Source organism: Lathamus discolor, chromosome 3 (genome assembly GCF_037157495.1).
Source record: "Lathamus discolor isolate bLatDis1 chromosome 3, bLatDis1.hap1, whole genome shotgun sequence".
NCBI lineage: Eukaryota > Metazoa > Chordata > Aves > Psittaciformes > Psittacidae > Lathamus > Lathamus discolor.
In genome coordinates, this window is record NC_088886.1 from 149,401,144 (window position 1) to 149,426,431 (window position 25,288).

The window sequence follows — 25,288 nt, forward strand, 5'->3', positions numbered from 1 at the left end:
CAGCCTTCTTCCCAGCACGCTGCATCCAGACACCCCTCATCTCACCCACTGCAGTTACTGCCAAGTTATGAAAATAACAAAAGCAGGACAATAAAGAAAAAGCTACATTAAATTAAATTATATTATCCTCGTGTTACCTTTCATATTACAAATGGGCTCAGAACTGTAAGTCACAGCCTGTCTACTTTTTCCTCTGCCACAAAACAACAATGCACAGGAATAATCTGAGGATAGAAAAGAATAATAGACAAGAGTAATCTTTCTGCAAACTGAAAACAGCTCACAGCACTGCTCTGCATCGCAGCGCTTTGACAATGCTGTGGAAGACAAAAAGGGTGTACTCTATCCATTTCCTTCCTCCTTTTCCTCAGCTTCCTCAGCTTAATTCACAGTCAGTGGGATCCATTGTTTGGATGGGTCATTTCCAGCTGTGGAGAACAGGCTATGCTCATGGCTGCATCCAGCACTCACTGGACCACTGGCAATTAGTTTTGTGGCAGGGCATTGGGGCATCCCCATAGGCTCTGTTGCCAGATAGCTTCCTATAGTCCAGGACACCTTGGGTCAGCTCTGCACCACCAGCTCCAGCAAGCTGGGCAAGAATCCCAGCAGAGCCGCCACTTCCAGTGGGGCACCCATCAGATGGGAAGGAGGTTTATCCCTCTGATCAGTTGCTTTTCTCCCATGTCTTATTTGGGATGATTATTTTAACACCTCCAGGCTCAAAAGAGAACTTCTTAATCTAAAGTTATCAAACTTACTTACACACAGAGAGGAGGACCAAGCATTTGCCCTTCATCATGGAAGTGAACTTAGGAAATATAAGAAGGGGATGGTACTGGATAAGGAGTAGAGACTACCCACCACGTACATTACTAACCAATCAGGTAACGGAAGGTTTCCACCAAAATTCAATATTAGAATCATAGAATCGTAGAATAGAATCATAGAACAGTTAGGGTTGGAAAGGACCTCAAGATCATCCAGTTCCAACCCCCCTGCCATAGGCAGGGACACCTCACACTAAACCATCTCACCCAAGGCTTCATCCAACCTGGCCTTGAACACTGCCAGGGATGGAGCACTCACAGCCTCCCTGGGTATTAGTATTTCTATCAGCAACTTTTACTCAATGTGTACAAGTGTCCTTCTGAAATCCAGTGCTCCAAGTTTGGAGACAATGTCTGCACAGAGGACAGGAATATTACCAAAGTATCCAATAACTTGCAGACTGGAGCAAAGGGATGAAACCAGGCAGTGCAGAATGCGTGTTTGTACCCTCGAGGACTAGTAAGTTTTCTGCTCAAAGTGGCAGTCTTCAAAGGCAAATGACAACAGAAAGACCCATTGTCCTGGGTTCAGCAGTAGCAGTCGTTTTTCTCCTTCTTAGTAGCTAGTGCAGTGCTGTGTTTTGATCTTTTGGCCTGGGAACAGCGCTGATAACGCCGATGTTTTCAGTTGCTGCTCAAATGTTTGGTCTGGCCAAGGACTTTGTGAGCCTCATGCTCTGCCAGGGAGGAGGGGAGGCCGGGAGGAAGCAGAGACAGGACACCTGACCCAAACTGACCAAAGAGGTATTCCAGACCACAGCACGTCATGGCCAGGATGTAACAGAGAGTTATCTGGAAGGGCTGGGACTGGAGGGTTGGATGAGGTACCGGTCGGTGCTCGGCTGAGGGGAGTGGGGCGAGTTATCTGTTGGCTGGTGCTGAGGTGTTGTATTCTCTTCCCTTGTTATTTCCTTTAGCATTATTATCATTGGTGGTAGCAGTAGTGATCTGTGTTATACCTTAGTTACTGAACTGTTCTTATCTCAACCCGTGGGAGTTGCATTCTTTTTGATTCTCCTCTCCATCCCTCCAGGAGCAGGAGGAGGGCAAGAAGAGTGCGTGAGTGAACGAGGTTTGTGGTTCAGTTTAAACCACGACACCCATGTATGCTATTCAGTGCAACACTGATACCACATGAAGCAAAGACAGCCCTGGAAAGCTGCATAAAAAGAGGTGTTCCCTGTTCAGATGTTGAAGTCACTCCTGAGAGTCAGCAATAGAAGCACATCTGGAATCCTGTGGGCATTTCTCCTCACCTGCATTCATGAAGGATTAATTCATCCTGGAGCTGGTGGTTTGGAAAGGCTGCCAAGGTGAGCAGGGAAGTGGAAAGACTGAAGTACAAGAAGGGAACTAAAGGAATTATTTTGCATAATCTACTAAACCAAAGATGACAGGACCCATGACAGTCCTTTAGCTTTATACACCTCTTGGTATTTATCTTGCCGGTGCTGATATATTTATACGTGGCAAGAGTATAAAGCAGCTATACATAAAGTTGGATAGGATTGTAATGCACAACTTCTGAGCAAAAAGGACCACATCCAGCTCTCATGCATCAATTTAAAATTTAAAATCAACTTGCTTTAAATGGAAATTGTGAACATTAGGACTGAGACCGTATCATGCCAAAGAATAAAGAAGTGTCAGCTATCCAAGTATCTGGCCAAGAAGTGCGGATGTGTGCTTCCAGTCCTCTCTTTCACTCCATCTGCCAGGAAAGCCAAAACATTACCCAAGCTAAACACTATCCAGGCACAAATCTTGCTGAAAACACGTTATAGAACAGTACCCATTCTGACTGAGACAGGAAAAATAATGAATTGTCACTTATTAATATAACCAAATGTAAATTATGATAATATGATAAACATGCAAATGCTGCAAAATAAACCAGTGCAATATTTCCAGTACACAATGGTTCAAGAAAGGCGGGTTGGAACTAGATATCTTAAAGGTCCCTTCCAACCCAAACCGTTCTATGATTCTACAATAAAGCAAGCCCAGTAACATGCACAGGATCACGTAAGCAACTTCTTGCCTTAAAGTCAGACAACCATTCATCTTAAATGTTACTCTAACCACCAGCTGAAAACACAGACACCCTCTCCAGAGAAAGGACAAAAATCAGGAACTCCACCACACTGATAAGGTACTTCCCGTTATCCCACTAACAGCCCTTCCACAGCTTTAAATAAGACAACACAGAACAGAGTCTGCCTTCAGCTGTGTGTAACCACAAAAGTCTGGGCAAGACTGGGGCTGTGCATTAAATAAAACTCTTATCTCTCGCAGTAAAGGTTTTATGAGTTCAAAACCATAAATTATTTTTCCAGCTAAGCCATGCACATCTAAGCAGTACATTGATTCTCTCCACAAAAAAAAAAAAAAAATCCAGTAAAATCACTCCTTTCATGGCCTGCCTGGAAAATAATTATTAAAGAAGAAGGCAAGCCACCTAACTAAAAACAAAGTTTTACTTGTTTTCTCATTCCTCCCCCTATTCCCAAACCCAAGACCTCAGGCATTTAAGCACAAGTAACTTATAGAAAGCAACTCATTCCATGGATCTTCTTGAGCTCGCATCATGACTTTTCCTTCACGTTGCAAAGCTACTACTCATGTACAACAGCTTTAAAACACCAAAAGTCAGCAAAAGTCTTTGATAAGCCCAAGGACAGGCAGCAGCAAGACAACTCCATGCATTTCTGAGGTTAATTTTGTGTTCTTGCTGCTTCTAGTGGAAAAATATCCCTCTCCAGCTTGACAGGGCTGTCAACTTTGAACCGATCCATGTGTGACTTCGCAGGATGCCCACTTCATCTTTCACACTAAGCAGCTTCACAAGCACTGACCTCTCAGATGAGAAATAGGAGTTTGAGACACACTGATCCCCTTTAAATAAACAGCATTAAAAACATGCTTTTTAATATTTCAGTTTTATAATTGTAAGTGCTATCTCCTGTCATCACTTGCTCTTGTATGAGCTATTCCCTTCCTAAATCTAACTCTGCTGATGAAATAATCTGAGAAAGGGAGCAGCCCTTGCATCCCTCCCCCTCGAAATCCCATAAACTCCATGGAAAAAGTCATGTGTTCAACATTTTGCTATGGACATGGGAGTGAAGGCTTCAATTTGAAGGTAACTCGCTGTTCTTCTCCACCAAAGGCTCTGCGGCCAGTGTCACTGCGTGACCAGCTGAATAAACTAATGACACATATTAAGGCGAAAAAGGCAGAGAGAGGGGAAAAGAAGGAAAATAAAATGTTCATTGTGGAACATACCCCCTAAGCAGTTGGATCATCTTAATCTTCAAGCTTCTGTAATACAACTGTTGGAAGGCTCTACGTCTGCACACAATAAAGTGCTTTATTCAGGGAACCATATGACTCCATCAGTCATTCAAGCACATGTTTGGCACAGATTGAAAGTGAAAAGCATAGCTAAGTCAAATACTTCAAAACTGAACTTGTCTTTCTAACACACATGGTTTATATATTGGTGTAATATCTATATAACTTTTCAGTTCTCATATAGGGTAATGTCATGGCTGAAGTACAAAATGATGTCTGCTGCACCAGGCAGCATCGCGCTTCTCGGGAGTTAGGACATGCCAAAAAGCCATTTACTAGAAAATTAAAAGGAAACTATCACACTTGACAGGTCCTCAAGAAAACTGTAAAAATAGCTTTTGTTCCTTCTAATTCCTGAATATCAGTTTCCCATATCAGGATGCTACACCATCCCTTGCTAGAGAGCCGTGCTGTAACAAATCCAGGACAGCCAGTTCCTTCCTCTTCCCATGCCCAAGATCTGTCTCCTCTGTTTGCAGATGAAATATTGCTCATCATACAGAGTTACTCCTGCTGATGCAAATGCGATTAAAGCAATCTTGGGAGAGCACAGTGTGATTAAAGCATAAGTAATGTGAGAAGGATTTGGGCTTTCATTATCCAGAATACATATTGAAATGCACTCAAGGAAAGAAGCCAGTATATCTCAATATCCTCCCTGTTCTCGAGAACAAAATGTGACAAGTGGAGTTTTGAGAACAACATTTGCCACTGACTGCAGGAGGGGGCAGGGAGGCTGCAGAACGTTTCAAACAGTGAAAACCAAGCTTGATAACGTGTATAGAATATACACATACACTGTATTTGGGAAACAGCTGCCCAGCCTCATTTGTGATGTTGTTATGCTTGACTGAAGAATTACTATTCAGGAGCAGTCCAAAGAGTTGTCTTTTTTCCCTGGAAGAGAACGTTTCAAAATATGACAGAACTAAAGCAGCGAAGCATTGAACCAGAGGGCATTTCGACATGCAAAGTAATGGGTAAGGATTCCAGGATCCCCCCATGGAAGAGCTCAGCGCTGGGAGTTCATAGAAGAGGGCAAGTTGTAAATGCAAGGTTCAATCCAAAGCAGCTTTGAAAAATAAGTGACATAACGGCTTAGGAGAACTTCTGTCCTCTTGCTGTAAATCCTGTCTTAAGCTTGCTCCTGTTCCAAGGCCTGATGGACACCACATAAATTGGCCCAGTCATTCTAAAGTGTGAAAACAAGCAGGACAGGATTAAAACCAGGTGAAAAATAAAGGGTTGCACAACGCCTTTCTCTCAGGTATTTCCAGGATGCAATAGTGAAGGATGTCCCGTCTTAACTCCGCATCAACTGAACCAACATCATCCCAGCATAGGCATTACTGAAGCTTTTGGCAAGGGCATGTAGTGATAGAACAAGGGGCATGGCTTGAACCTGCCCGAGGGGAGACTGAGCTGAGCTCTTAGGCAGAAGCTCTTCCCTGTGAGGGTGCTGAGGCACTGGCACAGGGTGCCCAGAGAAGCTGTGGCTGCCCCATCCCTAGCAGTGCTCAAGGCCAGGTTGGACACAGGGGCTTGGAGCAAGCTGCTCCAGTGGAAGGGGTCCCTGCCCATGGCAGGGGCTGGAACTGGATGATCCCTTCAAACCTAAATCATTCTATGATAATTACACAAAAATCCAGATCCAGCATTACTCTCCCCCGCCAAAACCTCAAGAAAGGCTGCTTTCCATTAAATGAAGTCGCAAATTACTCCCCAACTTACCATTTCCTCTCACTTTTTTCAAAGTACAGCACAATCTTTTTCTCCAATTATTTACGTGCCTCCCTCACTGAATACAAGGAATCTTTAGTATAGCCTGTACTGAGGGGTGTTCCTTCCCATATATGCTCATCAGTGAAAAAAACTACTGAGTGGGAGCTGGAGTTGGGCTCATCCCATGCACACACATCATTCATTCAGACATTCTCCAGGAAATCACACTGAAAATCCAGCTGAAATGAACTGCAGCATTAATTTAGGTAAACGTGCATGGAAATGATTTGTAGCTCTTTCCCAAACCTAGCAAATGAGCTACTGGACTGGGGAGTTAATATCCATCATGTGTCGTTGTTTGTATGGGGAGTACCTGCTACTTGACTTACACAACAGCAGAAAGGGAGAAATCACCTGCATCTGTATGAACATAAGCTGTCTCTGAAGTCTGTCTCCTTATTTTCTGAAACATGAATGAATGGGAAACTTAAAGAGTTACTTAATGTTCTTGAAGCAGAGCAGAGGTTTATGTGTGCGACCTTACAACAGATGTCACCATAAGGACTGGATCGGTCCAGATCTTCACAGGCTTCTTCAGGAGATGAGCCACAGAAGTAATGAACATTCACTTTTATTGTTTCCTCAGGGCTGGATATGTTCCCAGGTCACAAGCACAGCTTTGCTAATCTAGCCTACACATCCTCTGATCCTGTCAAGCAGGTTTGAAGCGAATGGCACAGAACATCAGCAGCAGGTTGTACAAAGGAGACAGATCCATGGAGGTGAGACAGTTCATCCCAGCTGAGGATCAGACAAGGAGCATACCCAACACAAAATAAATAGACAAGCTGCTTCTTTCTAATGCAAGAAGATCTCTTCTACAACGACCCTGCACTTAACAGCAAGAGTTTACCCAAAATGTCTCTTCAGTGGGGTGCATTTTCCTCACTGAAGAAGCTATGGATGAAGAAATACATGCTATTTCACTTGGAATGCTTACCTTACACTTTAAAATCTGTGTCAAAACGCAAGAGTGGTTTTTAACCAGAATACAGTTTTATTACTCCCAATTCAAAAGGGAGCACGGATCAGAAGCAAGATGCTGGATCCTTCCCTATCAGGTGCAGAGGCCACATTTCATTCTCAGCTAGAGCTCTGTCACCACAGTGTTCTCAATAGCAGAAAGGGAATAAAGACTTAAATAATCTGGACTAAACAGTTCTCCTCCCCACATCTTCTCACTGTTGAAGTAACACAAGATCTTCATCACACTACCATCACTGCATACAGACAGTGCTGCTGAGTAAAGATACTGGTGATGCTCAGCTCCACGCACGGTCACCCTATGCTCACATTAATAAATGTACCATTGCAAAGTCTGGATTAAGTTTTTTTGTTGTATTTTTACATGACTATATCAAAACAAAATCCCATGAACACCAGGTTTCAGTGAGGTTTATACTCCAATATGTTTTTTCAAAGGTCACATGTGAGGTTTACTGCTCTTGCTCGATCAGCTGTTCTCAGAATTAGAGCACATTAAATAGAAGCAAGAAAACAGCACCCTTTTACCATAGTCAGAAGGTTTTTCACTTAATGCATATGACACATACTATTAGACTAAATTTACAGGGACTGACACAGTTCCTCTTAAAAGTATCTCAAAATAAACTAGTTAAAGACTCTTTTGTGCCAAACTCTGCACGCCGTTTTTATGCCTTGCTGTGTATTATCCAGCATGGCTAAAAGGCCACGAAACCTTTCACTTCTTGCCTTATTAGATCATAGTTTTTGGACAAGAAAGCATGTGTTCATCTAATCAATGGTTTCATCGTGTTGACCTTGTGAATGGATAATCCTCCACCCCTGATTTAACCAAGTATTTCTCATCCTAGCTCCAAGTCATGGAAAGCAGCAAACTCCTTTATAGGGCGTGTATAACAATAATGAAACAAAACAACATGAAGTGATTTAATAAAGGAGTCAGTATTTCTGATTAGATGGTGCAGTTCATCAAGTCGCTTTCTGAAGCACCGATAACCAAGTCACACTCAATATCAACATTGTCTCAAACTCATATGTGATACTGAAACAGAGATGGGTTAACATCCTGGAGCAGGGATCTAGTAAGAAACAGTATCTTTTCTTAGTGTGATCCTCTTATCATAAACGTTTAACATAATTGAAGCAATTTGCCTTGTGTTAGCAAGAAACTAACAGTACTGTTGTTTTGGATTGCACTCTCCTATTAAGAATCAACTACAACCCTCTTAACAGGGCTTAGTTTGTCATAGACTTACCCTGCAGACACAGCAGAGCCGAAGAGAAGCCTCTGCAGATGTGATTTAGGCATTTAGTATATAACATTTTGGAGATGATGCGCTTTTGTCCTAGGAAAAGCTAATCTGAAAAGCTAGTTGAAATGCAAGTACAATGTGCATGCAATAGGAAGAGCAAAATCTGAGATGGCGTGGAGTAAAACACAAGAACATGCAGAGGAAAAAAGTCATCAGAAAAGGGCATTAAATGAAAACTCCTTCCAGTATGAATAACACGAAAGGCCTGGCAACCTAAGAGGGACTGGATGCTGTGTGAGATACAGAGCTGGGGAGAGCCTGCTGGTGTAGCAGAGCCTGGCCATTCTCATAGATCCCAGCCTGGTTTGTGTTGGAAGGGACCTTAAAGCTCATCCAGCTCCAACCCCTGCCACGGGCAGGGACCCCTTCCACTGGAGCAGCTTGCTCCAAGCCCCTGTGTCCAACCTGGCCTTGAGCACTGCCAGGGATGGGGCAGCCACAGCTTCTCTGGGCACCCTGTGCCAGCGCCTCAGCACCCTCACAGGGAAGAGCTTCTGCCTAAGAGCTCATTTAAATCTTCCTATATCTACATGCATAAATGTAGCTGCACTTCAGACCTAACTGCAAACACCCTGGAAATGCCAATTCTATGTTTACAACAAGTCTCATAGCAAAAGTCAAGAGAAAACCCACCCCATCAGCCCTCAAACATGCAGTTTCTGAGCTTTTCCTCCAGGGACAGGGGGCTTGGTGGCACCTCCAGCAGAAGCTGGGATGCTAAAGCACCTTGGCCACACATACAGGCTGCTCTACTGGCTGTATCCTGCTGCTTGCCTGGCAAATGGAGCATGCTGCTCACCTTTCGCATGCAATACTACAGCTCAAAGAGGTATGCCCAAAAGGATGCACATGAATACTGACAAAGTGAAGCCCAGCTGGATTCCTCAGACAATTTGCACTGGCAACGTGAGATATGTTAGAAACACAGTGACTGCAGTGATAAATCTGTCAGGACTAGGATATGTGAGGTCTGAACCAGGCTGCTGGAGGACCAAATAAGCCTTTTACATGAATTCAGCCTTTTTAAAACAGAATTCCATGATCAATAGCATCGGCAGCAGCTGACAACCTCAATGGAAGTAACAGATAACACAGCTCTGACCTGCTGCACTCACTCACGTGTCATTAGACAAGTGCCACTGGGGGAGGCTCCACGCTGCGAACAGGATGAAAAGCCACCCAAAACGTAGCCTGTCAATCATTAGTTCAAGGATGCTCTTTGTGGCTGGATGGAGATGTTTCCAAAACACCAGCAAATAACACAGCAGCTCCCCAGCGAGCAGGAGAGTTAATGGTGCGAACATGACTTGAAGAGTGGGCATAATACCCTCAGCTGGTGTATTATGGCATGGATCTGTGGAGCCCCATGGACACTGAGAGCTCATGCCAGGCTGTCTGCAGGAGACCCGATAGGGATAATCATCAAACAAGAAGGTGATTATCATACACAGACCATGAATATCTGCCACAAACACGGGAACACTCTGAGAGAAGACAGGATTTGAAAGTGAGCTCTGAAACACAGACTGTGCTGGAGACATTGGGTTTAAAGGGGGAGACATTGGGTTTAAAGGGAGAGACAAGGGAAGATTTCTTCTTCCATCATTTATTTCCAATGCAGCTGCCACCAGTAATGAAAATAAAAGCTGACAGAAAAGTTATTTTAATTGAAGGTCAAGAATTTCGGACTGCGTTTTTAGGGTTTTCATTTTCCTTCCAGCTAACACCTAATGCCTAAAAGAGATTTATGAGCTTCCCCACACACACTCATTTGGAGTTTACCTATACACACATACAGGAAAGCTTTCAGTCTGCAAAAGGCTTATATAAATGTAGATTTTAAGGCTAGTGAGTAAGATGAGATCTTACCCTCCCATATATCATCCGCCACAGGGATAGCAAAGCTAATTTTGCTTTATTCAGGTCGGTACTGCAATTAGTTTGCCTTTTTGTCCATGAGGACCTTTAACCAGTAGCCAAGAGCTGGCAGTACTGAAAACCAGAAGGGCAATTGTAAAACCATAAGAACTGGGAAAGAAACTTATGCTACAAGTGGGTGGCAAGGCTACTTTTAAGTTGTCTAACTCATGACTTGATAATGTCTGTTTAATAGCAGAGCTCTTCCTAGGGCAGTCCCACACTCTGCACGTCTCTTGCCATGGTGTATCGTAACTCCGACTTCCGTCCTTAATCACTAAGTACGTGTTTATGTAAAAATTAGGATATCCTGGCAGCTCCTCACGTCCCTAACACCGGGCCCGGAGCAGGCGCAGCACCAGAGCCAGCTGAGGCAGAGGCTGCAAAGCTTCTGGAGATGTGTGCCAAGCACGATGAGGACTTTTCATCACCAGGCAGTCTCACCGGGTCTCGAAGCACGCGGCTGGAACTTTCAGCACCTCTGTGACCAAGAAAGCAGCACATGCTCTGGCAAAGCTAAAGCTGTTCTCTACTTCCATAGAAAAAAATCATGGAATGAAAGGAGAGGATGCTCGCTGAGCACACTGGCTGCAGATGTAAATGGGACGTGTTATGGAAAGGAGTGGGGAAGATGCAGCAAAACAGACCCAAAACCCAGCTGAGCTGTGGAGGTCAGCAAGCACTGCTGTTGCTCAAGCTTAGACATCTAAAGACAGGTACCATAAGGATAAGCAGCTAACACAAACTTTATAGAGCTTAATTCATCACTGCAAATGTAACCTTAGAACTTCAGCTGGGCTCTCAGGGAATCCCCAAACACAAGTAACAGGATTTCCACCCCTACCTACTACTGTCTCTCATTTGTATGTTAGATCTAAGTCACCTACCATTTGCCCTCTTATTTTATTGCAGGTACGACTCCTTCGAGTTATGTTCCTGTCTTCATTTCTGTCTTATGTGAATGCTTGAAAGCATCTAAACTCAAACTTTTGTGGAAGTGTAGTCAAGTTCACGCTCTGTCCCAGCTCACCTCCGAAACACTGGCCCCACCATCATAGAATCAACTAGGTTGGAAAAGACCTTCAAGATCCAGTCTAGCCATTGATGCTCTGAGCATTGACACGCCCTGCCTCAACCCAAACCAACCCACCCTCCATCTATGCAAAGGGAACAGCCCCTAGGAAGCAGGGGATCTACTTCTCCTCATCTGACAGTTTCTGCAGCCTGTATGCCCAGCACTGATTTGGTGCAAATGCAAATGCTGACGAAGAGAAATTAAGACCCCTCACAAAAGCAAAGCAAAGCAAAGCTTCAGCTCCTGTTAATTCATTCACACAATATCCTAGGCACTCCACTAAATGCAACAACTTGCTCTGTCTACCCTAGGAGTTCAATGTGCTGAAGTATCTCTCTCTTTCCCCCCGCAAATCCCGAGCCAAAGTCCCAGTGAAAGTTGCTGTGAATAAATCTGGAGACAAGCAAACATCTGCCAAATTTGAAGTTATGACAAAAAAAAAAGCTCCAGGACAGGAGTCTGTAGTAACACATGGGGACACACGCACTCCTCAGCGCTGTTATATGTACTTATACAAGGGAATCTCCCTTCCTCTCTCCCATAAAATATGCATTGTCAGCTGCCGATTAATGAAGAGGACAGGGTCTGGGCTCTCCAGTGATTCCAGAATAAGCCCCAGACTTGCCATACAAAGAGACAAGTCACTTTTCCAGGCTGTTCCCCCATCTATAACACGGATAGAACTGAGCCAGCGCTGCAAAACATCTAAGACTGACTCCACCGATCACTGCCTTGTGCTGCGTTTGAATGAGCACAGCAGCCAGCAAACTTCTACCCAGTGAGGACGCTTTTACCATCAGCAGTTGGCTTTTCCAGGCAATCCTTCCCGGCTGGAAACGAGTCTGAGCTCTGACAATCCTCTCCAATTCAGCCCCATCCCGCGGGGAGCTGTTTGATGGGGACCCTCCGGGAAAAACTGTTCCATGGGATGGGGACACACACGCACACCGGGGGGTCCCGGGAACCCACAGGGCATCCCCCATATCGGGGGGTCCCGGGGATCCCGCAGCGCACCCATACACACACGGGGGGGCCCCGGGACTTTGCAGGGCACCCCCATACAAGGGGTTCCGGGCACCCCGCCCGCGGGACCCCACGGGGCACACTTCATACAGGGGGTCCCCAGCACACTGCAGCCACACTGGGGGTCCCAGGACCCAGCAGGGCACCCAAATACACCGGGGGTCCCCGGGACATTGCAGGGCAGCCGCAACACAGGGAGTCTTGGGGACCGGACAGAGCATCCCCTAAACCGGGTGCCTCCAGCACTCCCTCACACTGGGGGTCCGCAAGGACCCCCAAGAACACACACACCGGGAGTCCCTAGGACTCTGCAGCGCACCCCTACACACACTGTGGATCCCCAGGACATCCCCGGGGTGGATTGGGGGGGGGGGGGGGGGGATGTCGGGGCTTCAGAGCTGAGTTTTCCCTGGAAAGGCTTGGAAGTCCACACGCCGCGCAGAGAAGCGGGACTTACGCGTCCCGGGGAGAGCGGAGCGCAGCGTGGAGGAGGCCAGGAAAGGGGGGGGGGGGGGGGGGGGGGGAGCGCGGACGAGCGCGCAAAACGAGCGCAGGCAGCGCGGCTGGATCCCCTCTCCCGTGCTTGTCCCCTTAAAAATGGAGCGTCGGGTGAGGAAGTGTGTGAGGGGAAATCGGTGGGGCTGCGTGGTGAGCTTACCTTGAGCGGCGGGGGATGCTGGAAGGAGGCAGCCGAGGCTGAGCAGCAACGCGGACACCCGCGCCGGGGGGGGGAAGCGCTGGGCGCGGAGGCGCTTTGACATCTTAGCCCAGGCTGAGGGAGACAAACTTTCATCAGCTGGGGCTGGAGAGCAGCCCCATAATATACAGTTACAGAGAGGAGCGAGCTGGGACTCAGGATGTGAGAGATTTCCTGCATGCAGTTAACTCCAAAACCCCTCCTGCTGATGAGCTGGGCTCTGCTTTCTTAGGAAGGAGAGAAAAAAAAAAAAAAAAAAAAAAAGAAAGGAAGAGTTGAAGGGTTTTTTTTTCTTTTTAAAGCGGTTTGGGGGTTGGTTTGGGGCTGGTTTGTGGTATTTTGGCAAGAAAAGCCTTGCTGACCGCTGCAGCCCGTCCTGCGCTCCTCGCCATGGAACAAATGAGCCCCAACCGCCCCTCAGCGGGGTCCTACCGCCCGCCCGCCGCACGGGCAGCGCCGAGCACAGCGCTGCTCCCCCGGGGGCTCCGGGGTGCCCACAACATCCCCCCCTCCCCTCTCTGCCAAGGGTTCTATAGCACAGTCAGCCCTGGTGCTTCCTTTGGAAAGTTATCTGTGTATGTCAGAGCTCAGGGGGTATTTATTGGGTTTAGAATCATAACAGTCCCAGACTGGTTTGTGTTGGAAGGGACCTTAAAGCTCACCCTGTTCCAACCCCCTGCTACGGGCAGGGACAGCTTGCACTAGAGCAGGTTGCTCCAGCCTGGCCTTGAACACTGCCATATTTTGGAGCTGTTTCTGGTGTCTCTGACTTACATTTTGGGGGTTTTAAAAGAAAATACCAAACCCAACACAGCCACAGTTGCCAGATGCATTTTTTAAAGTCTTCCTCATTCAAGTTATTACTACTGACAGTCTGGGAGAATAACCAAATGCAGATTATATATTCCTTAAAGTACCACCAAAACACACACAGTGCCCACATGTTGCGCAGAATGCTGTTGAGGAGTAGAAAGAAAGAACCTAATCCTGTAAATCCTCACAGGCTTTTACTGGGCAGTTTTACTTTATTAAGGCTCTTCCCAAATCTCACTGTTTCGATTGCAATGCTTAATTCTGTGGATAGACCCCATGTTCTCCATGAGACAGTTGGCAAAACTGGCCTCATATGTGTCTGTACACCAGCATACACAGTATCCATGCAATCCCACTTAAAAAACGGATATTGGAAGGTGGTGAGGCGCTGGCACAGGGTGCCCAGAGAAGCTGTGGCTGCCCCATCCCTGGCAGTGCTCAAGGGCAGGTTGGACACAGGGGCTTGGAGCAAGCTGCTTCAGTGGAAGGGGTCCCTGCCCGTGGCAGCGGTTGGAACTGGATGAGCTTTAAGGTCCCTTCGAACACAAACCAGGCTGGGATTCTGTGATTCTATGATTTGGGGCAGTTCTGGAGCAGAGAGTGGTAGCTATCCACAGTGAACCAGACTGCGTTTCCCCAGCTCAGAGGATAAATGAACCAGCAGAAACTCAATGGGTACAAGAAGCTGCAGTTCCCAAGCTGGAGCCCTGCATCGTAGCCCCTTCAGACCACCCCAGGGGACAGTCACATTCCCAGTATAACAGCGATAATGTGAGGTCGTCTCAGCAGAAATAACCCTGGAAAAGAGCTGGGATCAGGGAGCATTTGCAAAAATGCTTTAATGGTTGCTTTTCTTCACAGTTAAAAAGGCCATTTTCTCCCCTTACCCCTCCTCCCAAAACTAGACCCATGGACTCACCTCCAGTTGCTCTGTGTCTTATATTCCACCTACATTTACCCTGCAAGTCTCACTTCAGCAGCATTCAGCCTTAAATATCCGAATGCTGAATTTTCCCATCATTATCAATTCTAACAGCTCTAGTCAGCCACATTTCCTCCCTTAAAATATGAACTAATGAGCTCTATCTACTGTCTCATGATGGGCACACATGCTCCGCACAGCACATTGGTTAATAATGCTAAAATTAGAAGACTTGTTTGCGGAAAGCCACCATAACAGCCATATAGACATCTTTATCCCTTGAAGGTATTTTCTCCATTAAAAAGAGTCAGAGGAAGCTAAAGACTTCTAAATGGAGTTTTGGTAATCCCACGTGGCTTTTCATTTAAATTGTAGTACTTTTATTGTGAGTAACACGATTTGCTAACAGGGAATGTGGAGCCACTTATGTCTTGGTCATTCACCAGCACGAATGAAGTAGATGTTATCAGTTCATACTCCTCCTCCAGAACTTAACCAAAGGGAACACTTGCATTTTACCGCACTAGTTTTATGGGCTTGAAGTTGATAAATTGATAGTTTATCACAAAGCAGCCCCGAATACGCTATTAGAGACATCCATGTGGGAATGCTGCTGAGTTAGTTACCTCTGGCTCTGCAGAACAACAGTACAATCACTGCAGATTCAAAAGCCTTTGGAAAGAAAGCACCTCAAGGAAAAGGGAAGTTAATCTGAAGCGCCCCTGCTTCACTGCTCTGTGCATAAGAGAGGCCAAACCTTGACTTTCAGTTCCTCGTGTCAAACCACCTCCCACAATTAGTTTTACGAGGCTTGGTTTATCCACTTCAGAAAGAACAAGGCCGCGTTTCCCTGCAGGAAATGAAAATTGCATCCAGGTTGTGTGGCTGCTTCAAAGGGGGGCACAGTCCCGATTCTCCAGGTTATTCCCGCGGGCACTGGCTCTCCATCCATCCTTCCCTGCTTTGTTCTTTAGCATTGTCAGGGGAACGGGAATGAGGGGGGTTGTGATGTTATGTGGAAGTGTCTCACTGCTGCTGGGGTTTTCTTTACCTTCCTATCTTTTGCTACTGCTTCTTTATGATCTCCCCCCCCGCCCCCGACCCTGCATTTTTGCCCTCCTTATCTTCTTTACTCTATAGTTTTCCTTTACTTCAACCAAGCTTTTCTTCCCAAAGCATGCACTCCACTTTAGTTTAGGGCTATCCTGCAATACCAACAGCATATGGACAGCTAAACAGTCACTTTGCTCTTTAATCTTCTTGGGAGAGGTAAACCTAACACATTGCCCTTTCTTCTCTACTACTATAGACAGAGGCCAGCATATGCTGGTAGCTTGGTTTGAACTCAGCTTTGAGCCTCAGCCCCTGCTCTGCAGGAAAAGCAAGCCAGCCACCACCTGCAAACTGAAAAGGAAGGATCCCACTGCGGCAGCATCTCTCTGCTTTGAGATGTGTGGCTGAAATGTCTCACCCTGCGGCTCTGGGTCACCTGTGGCTAGAGGGAAAAGCAGGGAATGAAGTAAGGAGGATCTCTGCGATCTTATCGGGTCCCCTCTGCAGGCATGTCTTTCAACTGCATGGCCCCTGCTTCCCCTTGAAGTGGTTTGGGAACATTTAACAGCCTCTTTCAGCTGGGTACTGTGAGAATTGGTAATGCTCAGGAGTGCATCCTGCGTTAATCGTTACCTCTTGTCATTCATGGAGCAGGGCTATAACTACTGCATCCTTTTCTCTCCAACCCTTATACTTGCCTTTGACTTGTGTCACTGTGTCACTTGAATAGGACAAGCTGAAGTTGCTTAACCTTCAGGCTGCATTTACATGTGAAAACGATTTGATGTAAAGAGCACCCGTGATTTTTAACAGTTAATATTTGACTGTATGACAGTACAAGCAGCTGGCTTGGACTCTGGCTATCGAATTACTAATTCATGCAGGAGCTTTAGTTCACATGGCACTGAAAATGTCAATTCAGAAGAGAGCAGTATGGAAGAGAGCAGAGTGGAATAACTTACCTGGAAACAAGCATAACATACGGCTTAGTGCAGACACTGGAAAGGAGAAGGATGCGCTGGGGGAAACATCAACCTCCATTAGTTTCCCCTTGGTTAAAGGAGTTTTGAGAAGGAATTAGTGACTGATGGAGACAACATGAAAAAAAATAAAAAGGGAGTGGAGAGGATATATATTACATTTTAAACCTCCAGACTATGATATTGTGGCACTTTTGTGGCATTCGGTGGAATTATAGAGTCATAGAATAGTTAGGGTTGGAAAGGACCTCAAGATCATCCAGTTCCACCCCCCCTGCCATGGGCAGGGACACCTCACACTAAACCGTCCCACCCAAGGCTTCATCCAACCTGGCCTTGAACACTGCCAGGGATGAATAACTGGGGTCTAACAGTGGGGGAACAGAGAGAACAGCCTAGGTACAACGTAGAGCACTTAACAAGGTGTATGGCACTTGTCAGATGGATTATGGTACTTTATAGGGTATGGTATATAAGAAAAAGAGAAAGGAAAAGAAAGAGAAAGGAAAAGAAAGAGAAAGGAAAAGAAAGGGAAAGGAAAAGAAAGAGGGAAAGAAAGGGGAAAAAAAGGGGGGGATGAGAAAGGAAAAGGGGGAAGGAAAAAAGATTAAAAGGAAAAAAAAGAAAAAAAGGGAAAGAGGAAAATAAAAGGAAAAAAGAAAAATTAAAAAAAAAAAAAAAAGAAAAAAGATAAAAAGAATAAAGGAAAAAAGAAAGCTATGTCTGCTACATTTCTCTTCCAGAGCAGGAATTGCATTTCTCATTACAGTCCGAGTTAAATGAAGAGAAAGATAAACCACCTCAGATAGCTGAACAGTTCCAAGATAAGAGGTTCTGGTCAGGGAAAACACCTCAGCTCTCACATCTTCCCAGATAAGCCATGATATCCTTTTGGATATCCAGGCAACCTCACTGTAATTATACATTGAGCATTATCCAGAAATCCAAGTCCTTTTATTCCCATGTGTGCCAAAACGCATGAAGCCTCGTCTGGGCTTAGCTACAGGGATCTCTGGGTTTGGGGCCTCCGGGCTGAAGTTTTTGCCTCTTAGAGTAAACAAAACAAAACAAAGAAGCTTTTCCCTTTGAAATCCGCTGTCCCCCAGCCAGCTGCTGAGACTTTGTGTCTCCAGCCCTCCCTCACTTCGTTAACTCTCTGCAAAATCAAGATCCGGCTGAGTTGTGGCTGCGCTGGTAGATTACAGTCCGCTATAATTAACAGGCATAGATACCGCATGACCTTTAGCCGCCGAGCTTTGCTATAGACCTCTGTCACAACATGCAAACCAAGATAGCGAGCTCCTAAGAGCAGCATCCATCGGGTCTGCGCACTGAAATAAAACACTGGCTGTGAGTATTGTCTGCCGCACATACGTGAGAGATGTTGCATTCTATAGATTTCCAGGTCAAGTTTCCACCCTCCTTATCTTTAGCGAGTGTGCACTCTAGCATGCCTTGCTGAGCAGCAGAGCGAGGCTCAACCAAGTGGTTAAGCCCATGAAATGCAATGCAAGGTCAGCAGACTTAGCTCTCTGTTGTAAATAAATACAGAGAATCATAGAATCATGGAATGGTTTGGGTTGGAAGGGACCTTAAAGCTCCTCCAGTTCCAACCCCCTGCAGTGGGCAGGGGCACCTTCCATTAGAGCAGCTCCAAGCGCAGTCCAGCCTGGCCTTTCCTCCCTTCCCCTCCACTCACGTTGCAGCTCCATGCTTTGTTTACGACCTTTTTCTCCTTCTCTCCTAAAAGTATCATAACACTGAATTCATCTCACATTTCTGCCCTGAAGCTTTGAACTTGCCAGTGCAGCTGAGAGAGCAAGCACAGGGAAAACCAGCCAGCACCTTGCAGCACCCAGACCCTGCATGTCAACAGGCTATAATACTGAAGAACGTTTATCGTGGATCACAGAACCCCCAAAATGAAATGTTTCTAAATACCAACCTCTACTTTCAATGATAAAGCGTTCTAACATTATATTCAAGTAAAATTGACACATCCACTCTGAAGTTGTTTATACATTTATGAATGAGACGCGGTAGTTTTAGTCTGTCAGGGATAAAACATAATCTGAGGGAGCCAGTCCCTTCCACTAAGCTGTGTTTGGGGAGCACTGCCTGCTAGCATCATTTCTACGTGGAATAAAGATCACACGGCTGATGGAGAGCTGTGCGTGCTCATCACCTTCCTACCCTGCCTATTCTGCCCAGCTTATCCTAACCCTGCACTGCAGCATCCTTCTGGAAAACAGCTCCTTTCCTCTAACAAAGCAGGGGAGTAAACTCAGCTTGAATGCTGATTAAGCTGTATATACTTTATAGGGAAACTACAGACCGTTGCAGGCTGCTGTAACAGGGCCAAGGGTGAAAAAGCCAAGAGGAGCTCAAGGAAGAGCAAACAAAGAAACCCACCGCTCCAAGGATACAGGAACTTAAAAACAACAGCAGCAACCCCCTAAATTCTTGGGCAAAAAGACCCAAACCTCACACAGTCCCTGGTTACATTCTTTTCCTGTAGCATAAACCCTTGGTCATGCAAACACAGAGCTCTCCATGAGCACAGCTGCCACCGGCAGCTGGGCCTCCCGTGCTCCCCCCCTGCAGCTGAGCCTCCCTTAGGGCACCATCCCCACCTTGGGTACCCTCCTGTTGCGCCCAGCACCCTGACCCAACAGCCTCAGTATCCTCAAGGAATGAAGGCTCAGCTCCTGGCTTCACCTCTCATCAAACGGGCCATTGACATTTTCCTCTTGCAGCCTTCCTTGAGGAAGAGGAAAAACACACTAACTAAATGTTCTTCTTCAGTTTCAGTAACACATAACTAAATACTTCATAAGTAACACATAAATAGATAAACAGTCTTCTTCAATGTGCATGCACACCCCTAAAGCTCCTCATTTCAATCTGGCACTGTCATTTTCTTACTTATTGCAGTAACTGGTGATCCCCACTGTCCCTTGCAGCGCACAGCAAGGATTGTGGCACGCCAGCTTGTTTGATGCTGTCTGACGGGGATTAATACTCTGTTAAATAAAGAAGTAAATAAAAAGGTGCTGGTCTGTCCGCATTTGGTGCTCTGCTGTTCATCAACCACAATTTACCATAATGAGAAGGGAATTCTGCTGTGTAGGAAGAAGGACCAAGGTTCTCCTGCCTAACAGCCTGCCACAATGAAACCCTGAAACATCCAAACCAGAGTAATTGGGGCCTATGCTCTGGACATCTGTATCCTCTCCCTGAGGGCCTGAGTAGCTGCTTAGTTTTCAGACCACCTGAATAGATCCGTATTTTGCCACAGTGGAAGAAACATCGTTTTAAGCTTTGCTTCTGATTTTAATACTCATTCTGAAAAGTGATGATTTGCCAGCGGAATCCTTCAATGAGACAGGACATTCCTAAGAGCATGGCAGGAAGGTCTCCTGTGCTAAAATCCCTTCAAATACACCAAATAAGAGCCCATTAAATGTCTTCTTCTTTTTACTTCAGACCAGACACTGAGAACAAGCCCTTTGATCTGCTGCTCCAAATTTCACTGCCTCCCTGAAAACAAAGGGAAGAGAAGAAGCCACAGATTTTTACATGGCTCAGCAGAGGACAGTTTTCAACTCAGACTAAAAACTATGAAGTCATATATCTTTAATATTCCTGTCTAGCCCTCTGCAAACCACAGAACAATGCAACATCCATCATCATAAGCGCTGGGACAGTGTAGTAGGAGGACAGCATAGTTTTGGGGTGTTTTTAAAGAAAAAGAACTATTCTTATTGGGAAACTGGAGAGAAATCATTAAAAAGGCCTGTGGCATAAATCATTGGAGAGCGAAATCAGTTAGGTCTTGATTTCATATTATTCATGACAGGAAGAGCGAAACAGAGCTGCTTTTAATACAGGCTTCTGTTGGAACAAGTCCAGAGGAACCCACGATGATGATCAGGGGACTGGAGCACCTCCTGTATGAAGACAGGCTGAGGAAGTTCGGGCTGTTCAGCCTGGAGAAGAGAAGGCTGCGTGGGGACCTCAGAGCAGCCTTCCAGTACCTGAAGGGGGCCTATAGGGATGCTGGGGAGGGACTCTTCATCAGGGACAGTAGTGACAGGACAAGGGGTAACGGGTTCAAACTTAAACAGGGGAAGTTTAGATTGGATATAAGGCAGATGTTCTTTACTGTAAGGGTGGTGAGGCACTGGAACTGGTTGCCCAGGGAAGCTGTGAATGCTCCATCCCTGGCGGTGTTCAAGGCCAGGTTGGATGAAGCCTTGTGTGGGATGGTTTAGTGTGAGGTGTCCCTGCCCATGGCAGGGGGGCTGGAACTGGATGATCTTAAGGTCCTTTCCAACCCTAACCATTCTATGAGTCTATGATTCTTGTGATAAAACTTACATTTGCTTTGGGTCACAAACCCAGCAAGTGAAACCTCTCAAAATGAAAACAAACAGAAGCAAAATGTTGGGTTTTTAACATCAGCTAATAGTATTAGGTAGAACAGGCAGCCCATAATTATCTATCTTTCATGCAATTTAACTTATGCCATTACATAATTAAATTTAGACCAAAGTTATATTTTTACATAACAACAAACACAAAAATTACATATGTGCTCCCAGTAGCATTACAAGTTAAGTATATATTTGGCAACACTTTACAGTAAGTGGGTATTCATTACTAATTCCTCTGGTATTCATTGTAACAACATTAGTCACGAAGAATGAAAGTGGATATAATATTCGAGCACTGGCTTATTTCTCTATAAATCAGCAATATAGAATGCACTGGTAATTCCCTGTCCTTGACATCACTGCAAGGCTGGTGAAGACCACAACACTGTCATTGGGGATTATTCAAAATACATGGAATCCCAGCTGGTTTGTGTTGGAAGGGACCTTAAAGCTCCTCCAGCTCCAGCCCCTGCCATGGGCAGGGACCCCTTCCACTGGAGCAGCTTGCTCCAAGCCCCTGTGTCCAACCTGGCCTTGAGCACTGCCAGGGATGGGGCAGCCACAGCTTCTCTGGGCACCCTGTGCCAGTGCCTCAGCACCCTCACAGGGAAGAGCTTCTGCCTAAGAGCTCAGCTCAGTCTCCCCTCGGGCAGGTTAAAGCCATTCCCCTTGGCCTGTCCCTACAGGCCCTTGTCCCAAGCCCCTCTCCAGGCTCCCTGCAGCCCCTTCAGGCACTGGAGCTGCTCTCAGGTCTCCCCTTCAGGAGCCTTCTCTTGTCCAGGCTGCCCCAGCCCAGCTCTCTCAGCCTGGCTCCAGAGCAGAGCTGCTCCAGCCCTCGCAGCATCTCCATGGCCTCCTCTGGCCTCGCTCCAACAGCTCCACGTCCCTTCTGTGTTGGGGCCTCAAAGCTGGATGCAGGGCTCTTTGCATCATTCTGCAGTGACACAATTACTTATTACAGTTCATCACGATGACTGCTGAGGGACCTTTCTTTCAGACTCCGTTATCAGGTAATAGGAAAATCAGTCCCAGGTCAGACTGAACACCATTCTTGTGACCACTCTTTGGTCATGATCCTTATTAACGTTCTGCCTATGACCCCAGAAGGGGATGCAAAATCCCCACTTACTTCAGGCAACAAAAAGTTCCAAAAAGCACAGAAACATGAAATAAAAATGGAAGTCTCCCCATTCTTCAAAAACAGCTTCAAGAGCTGCAAAAGATGGTGCATTAGCAGATGGCCCTAGCGAGGAGATGAAGCTAAAATGGTTTCAAAAGGATCTTTGCCATTTTCTACTGGCAATTTCTGAAGCCAATTGCAGACCTGCAGTAACTCTAGAACCACAGAACAGCCTACATGTAATGCGTGTTTGCATAAGGATCGTCTTATAATTACACATCATCTAAAGTCTAGTCATTGTAAGATACTAATGAAAGTATTTAAAACATGAAGCGTGAAAACACATTACTGTGACCAAGTTCTAAAAACCAAAAATAATTCTGCAATTAGGGGCTCTTTTACGTCTTCCCATCTATGCAACACGAACCTCAAGCACTTCGTTGCACTTTGCCTATTTAGTTATTTTATATACTTGTATGCATCATGAGCACACTTGTGCCATTTCTTCTCCTTTTCCCCCCCTTTCTTTAATCACTCTGCAGCTGGTAGGGCTATGATACACCTCATTATCTTATTCTGTGGGTTATCTAAAGTGGATATTAAGTAATCCTGCCTGCTACAGCTTTTAAACAGAACCAAGGAGAACTATGAAAAGTAAGATGCCTGACTTAAAAAAAGAGGATGCTTTTTATCTTCAGTATGGAAATCACAGAATCATAGAGTCCTGGAATGGTTTGTGTTGGAAGGAACCTTAAAGATCATCCAGTTCCAACCCCTTGCCATGGGCAGGGACAACTTACTTACATGCTTCTTTCAGCAGTTTTGTCGTAGCTAAACAGACATTGCAATCACAACCTCCCAAAACATCTCCAGGTAGTTCAGTTGGGAGACAAATTCCACTTCAAGAGCCCAATACATCACTGATATGGGCAGACTTTGTGCACCACTCAACAACCGACACAGGTTCCTCTCTTTGAATGATGATTTTGGGCAATGACTTTTGCAATTGTGATATCAAATTTAAATAAAAGCTTACTAAATATTTTCCTACATAGATCAAGCTTCTCTGCCTACAGTTATTGGCAAGATTTTCAGTATCATCTTTTACCCTAATCAATCTCTATGCCTAGGTGCCCTTGCGTTTACTTCATGCCACTTTCTAGACACCTTTTATGCAGAAGACGTCAGCTTGGGAATGGTCTCAGCTGGGGTTGGGACTTCGCAAACCCTCATTGCCTGGTGCTGACCTGTGGCCAGGACAGCAGGGGAGCGCAGTGAGGGCATCTCACAGGCATCCAGCCGGCTGTAACCCAGCTCAGCACGAAGCAGACTGAGTAATAAACTACACAGGCTTAAGTCATAGCCCTTAATGAAATATGACCTTGTGGGACAACCCTGTGTACTGTGTGCTCTGTCAGTGAACAAGTGGCCAGTCAATGCTCCTGGAAAGATAATTACCCACCCATCAAGGCACACAGGCATTTTTGTCCCTGAAGCCAAAGGGGCAAATATCTCTGCAGACAAGGGGAGGTGGGTGGTTTTAGCCATGGAATTCCTACTGGGATGGCTGTATTGGGGAATGGTTTCCTAGAGGAGAGCTGCCAGGAACTTTATCCCTGCTTTTTGTGTTGTTTTCCTTGCAAATCAGCTCTCTCACAGGAAGCATTACACTAACGCGACCAATCCCAGGTCCTCAACAACAAAACTCCTAAAAAGCCTTACCCAGACAGTCTCCTCATCTATCTGAGCAGCTGAGTAAACTTGAAGAAGTAACTAATGGCTCGCATACACATACACAGGAAAATATTTGGGTTTCAAATAAATCCCCTGAATACTGTAACCCTCAGTGCTTTACGTTGCAATGTCTTTCGATCCTTAATGAGGTATTTCTGTCGGATGAAATGAATGATGCCAGCAAGCAAACAAACACCACGTCTTGCACACCTAAACCACTGCATTCCCCATGTGGGCTCCATTTTGGATAATGCAAAATGACAACTCTACTGAGAGGCTTTCTGGTTTGGAAGGAGAACACCAAGTCAACTTATTGGCAAGCCTATGTAGGCTCTGTGCTGTGACACCCCAAAATCATCTCAGCATCTCACCTCAACCAATATTCATTAATAAATACTGTTCTGTGGGCACATAAACATCAGTGGTGTGAAAGAGGTGCCCCAGTGAGGGATATGGGGAACAAATGGCAATGCATGTTACCAGAGATGTTAATCCTCATAGAGCTGTACCAGCAGGAAAATGTGTCCCTGCTGAAGACACAGGACATGGGCTGACAGTCAGAGGACCCGAACTCAAACAGCATCCTACAAGAAGGAAAATCACAACATTTGACAAGTGTGGGTGATCTCCAGTTTAGGTTGGGAGTTTTCTGTGTCGAGTGCTATGCAGTGGCAAATGTACACTTTACTTTGAAATGCCTGCAAGTCCAAAGTGGAATTATGTCTATTTTTTTCCTAACTCTAAACCTCATTAACTTGATGCCTACTTGCATAGGGCTCATTTTTTTTTTCTGAAATAGCATTTTCCGGCACAGTCTATTTCCTATTACAATGACTAGATTGTAGAGCTGAAATGAATGTCAGAATTGTTTGCTGGATACATTACCAGATACCTTCTTTTCTAAGGCCCACAAAGAGAAATTAGGTTTGCAAGAGAGGTCGTTTATGGTTTTCTGAAGCAAAGGTTTCATATCATATGAAACATTCCCAGACAGTGATTTGCATCATGCATTTTGCTCACTAGGTTTACTCCTAAGCTTATTTATACAAGAGAATTTCCACAAGAGAATTTCCACCTCAAATTGCCATGTATTTGTCCTACAGATTTTGAAAATTACATTTAGATAAAATAAAAACATCTGGAAATAACCTTTTTACAAACCCAAAGGATTTTGTGAATAGTGCATAGGCTTTAAGTCCTTGAGAAGCCCAAGTACTTCATGAGCCAGTGGAAGTGAGGATGCAGCACACTGGTG

At 45.5% G+C, this 25,288-nt stretch overlaps 1 protein-coding gene across 2 annotated transcripts in view; it reads right to left on the minus strand.

The window, feature by feature from the left end:
- ADAM12 (ADAM metallopeptidase domain 12) overlaps positions 1 to 13,197 on the minus strand; it is a 196,764-nt gene extending 183,567 nt beyond the window's left edge. For both annotated transcript variants that reach the window (XM_065672471.1, XM_065672470.1), the window contains exon 1: positions 12,937 to 13,197. In XM_065672471.1, the coding sequence (XP_065528543.1) occupies positions 12,937 to 13,039 (103 nt within the window). In that variant the 5' untranslated portion in view covers positions 13,040 to 13,197. The remainder of the gene's footprint in view (positions 1 to 12,936) is intronic.
- Between the last annotated feature and the right edge of the window lie 12,091 nt (positions 13,198 to 25,288).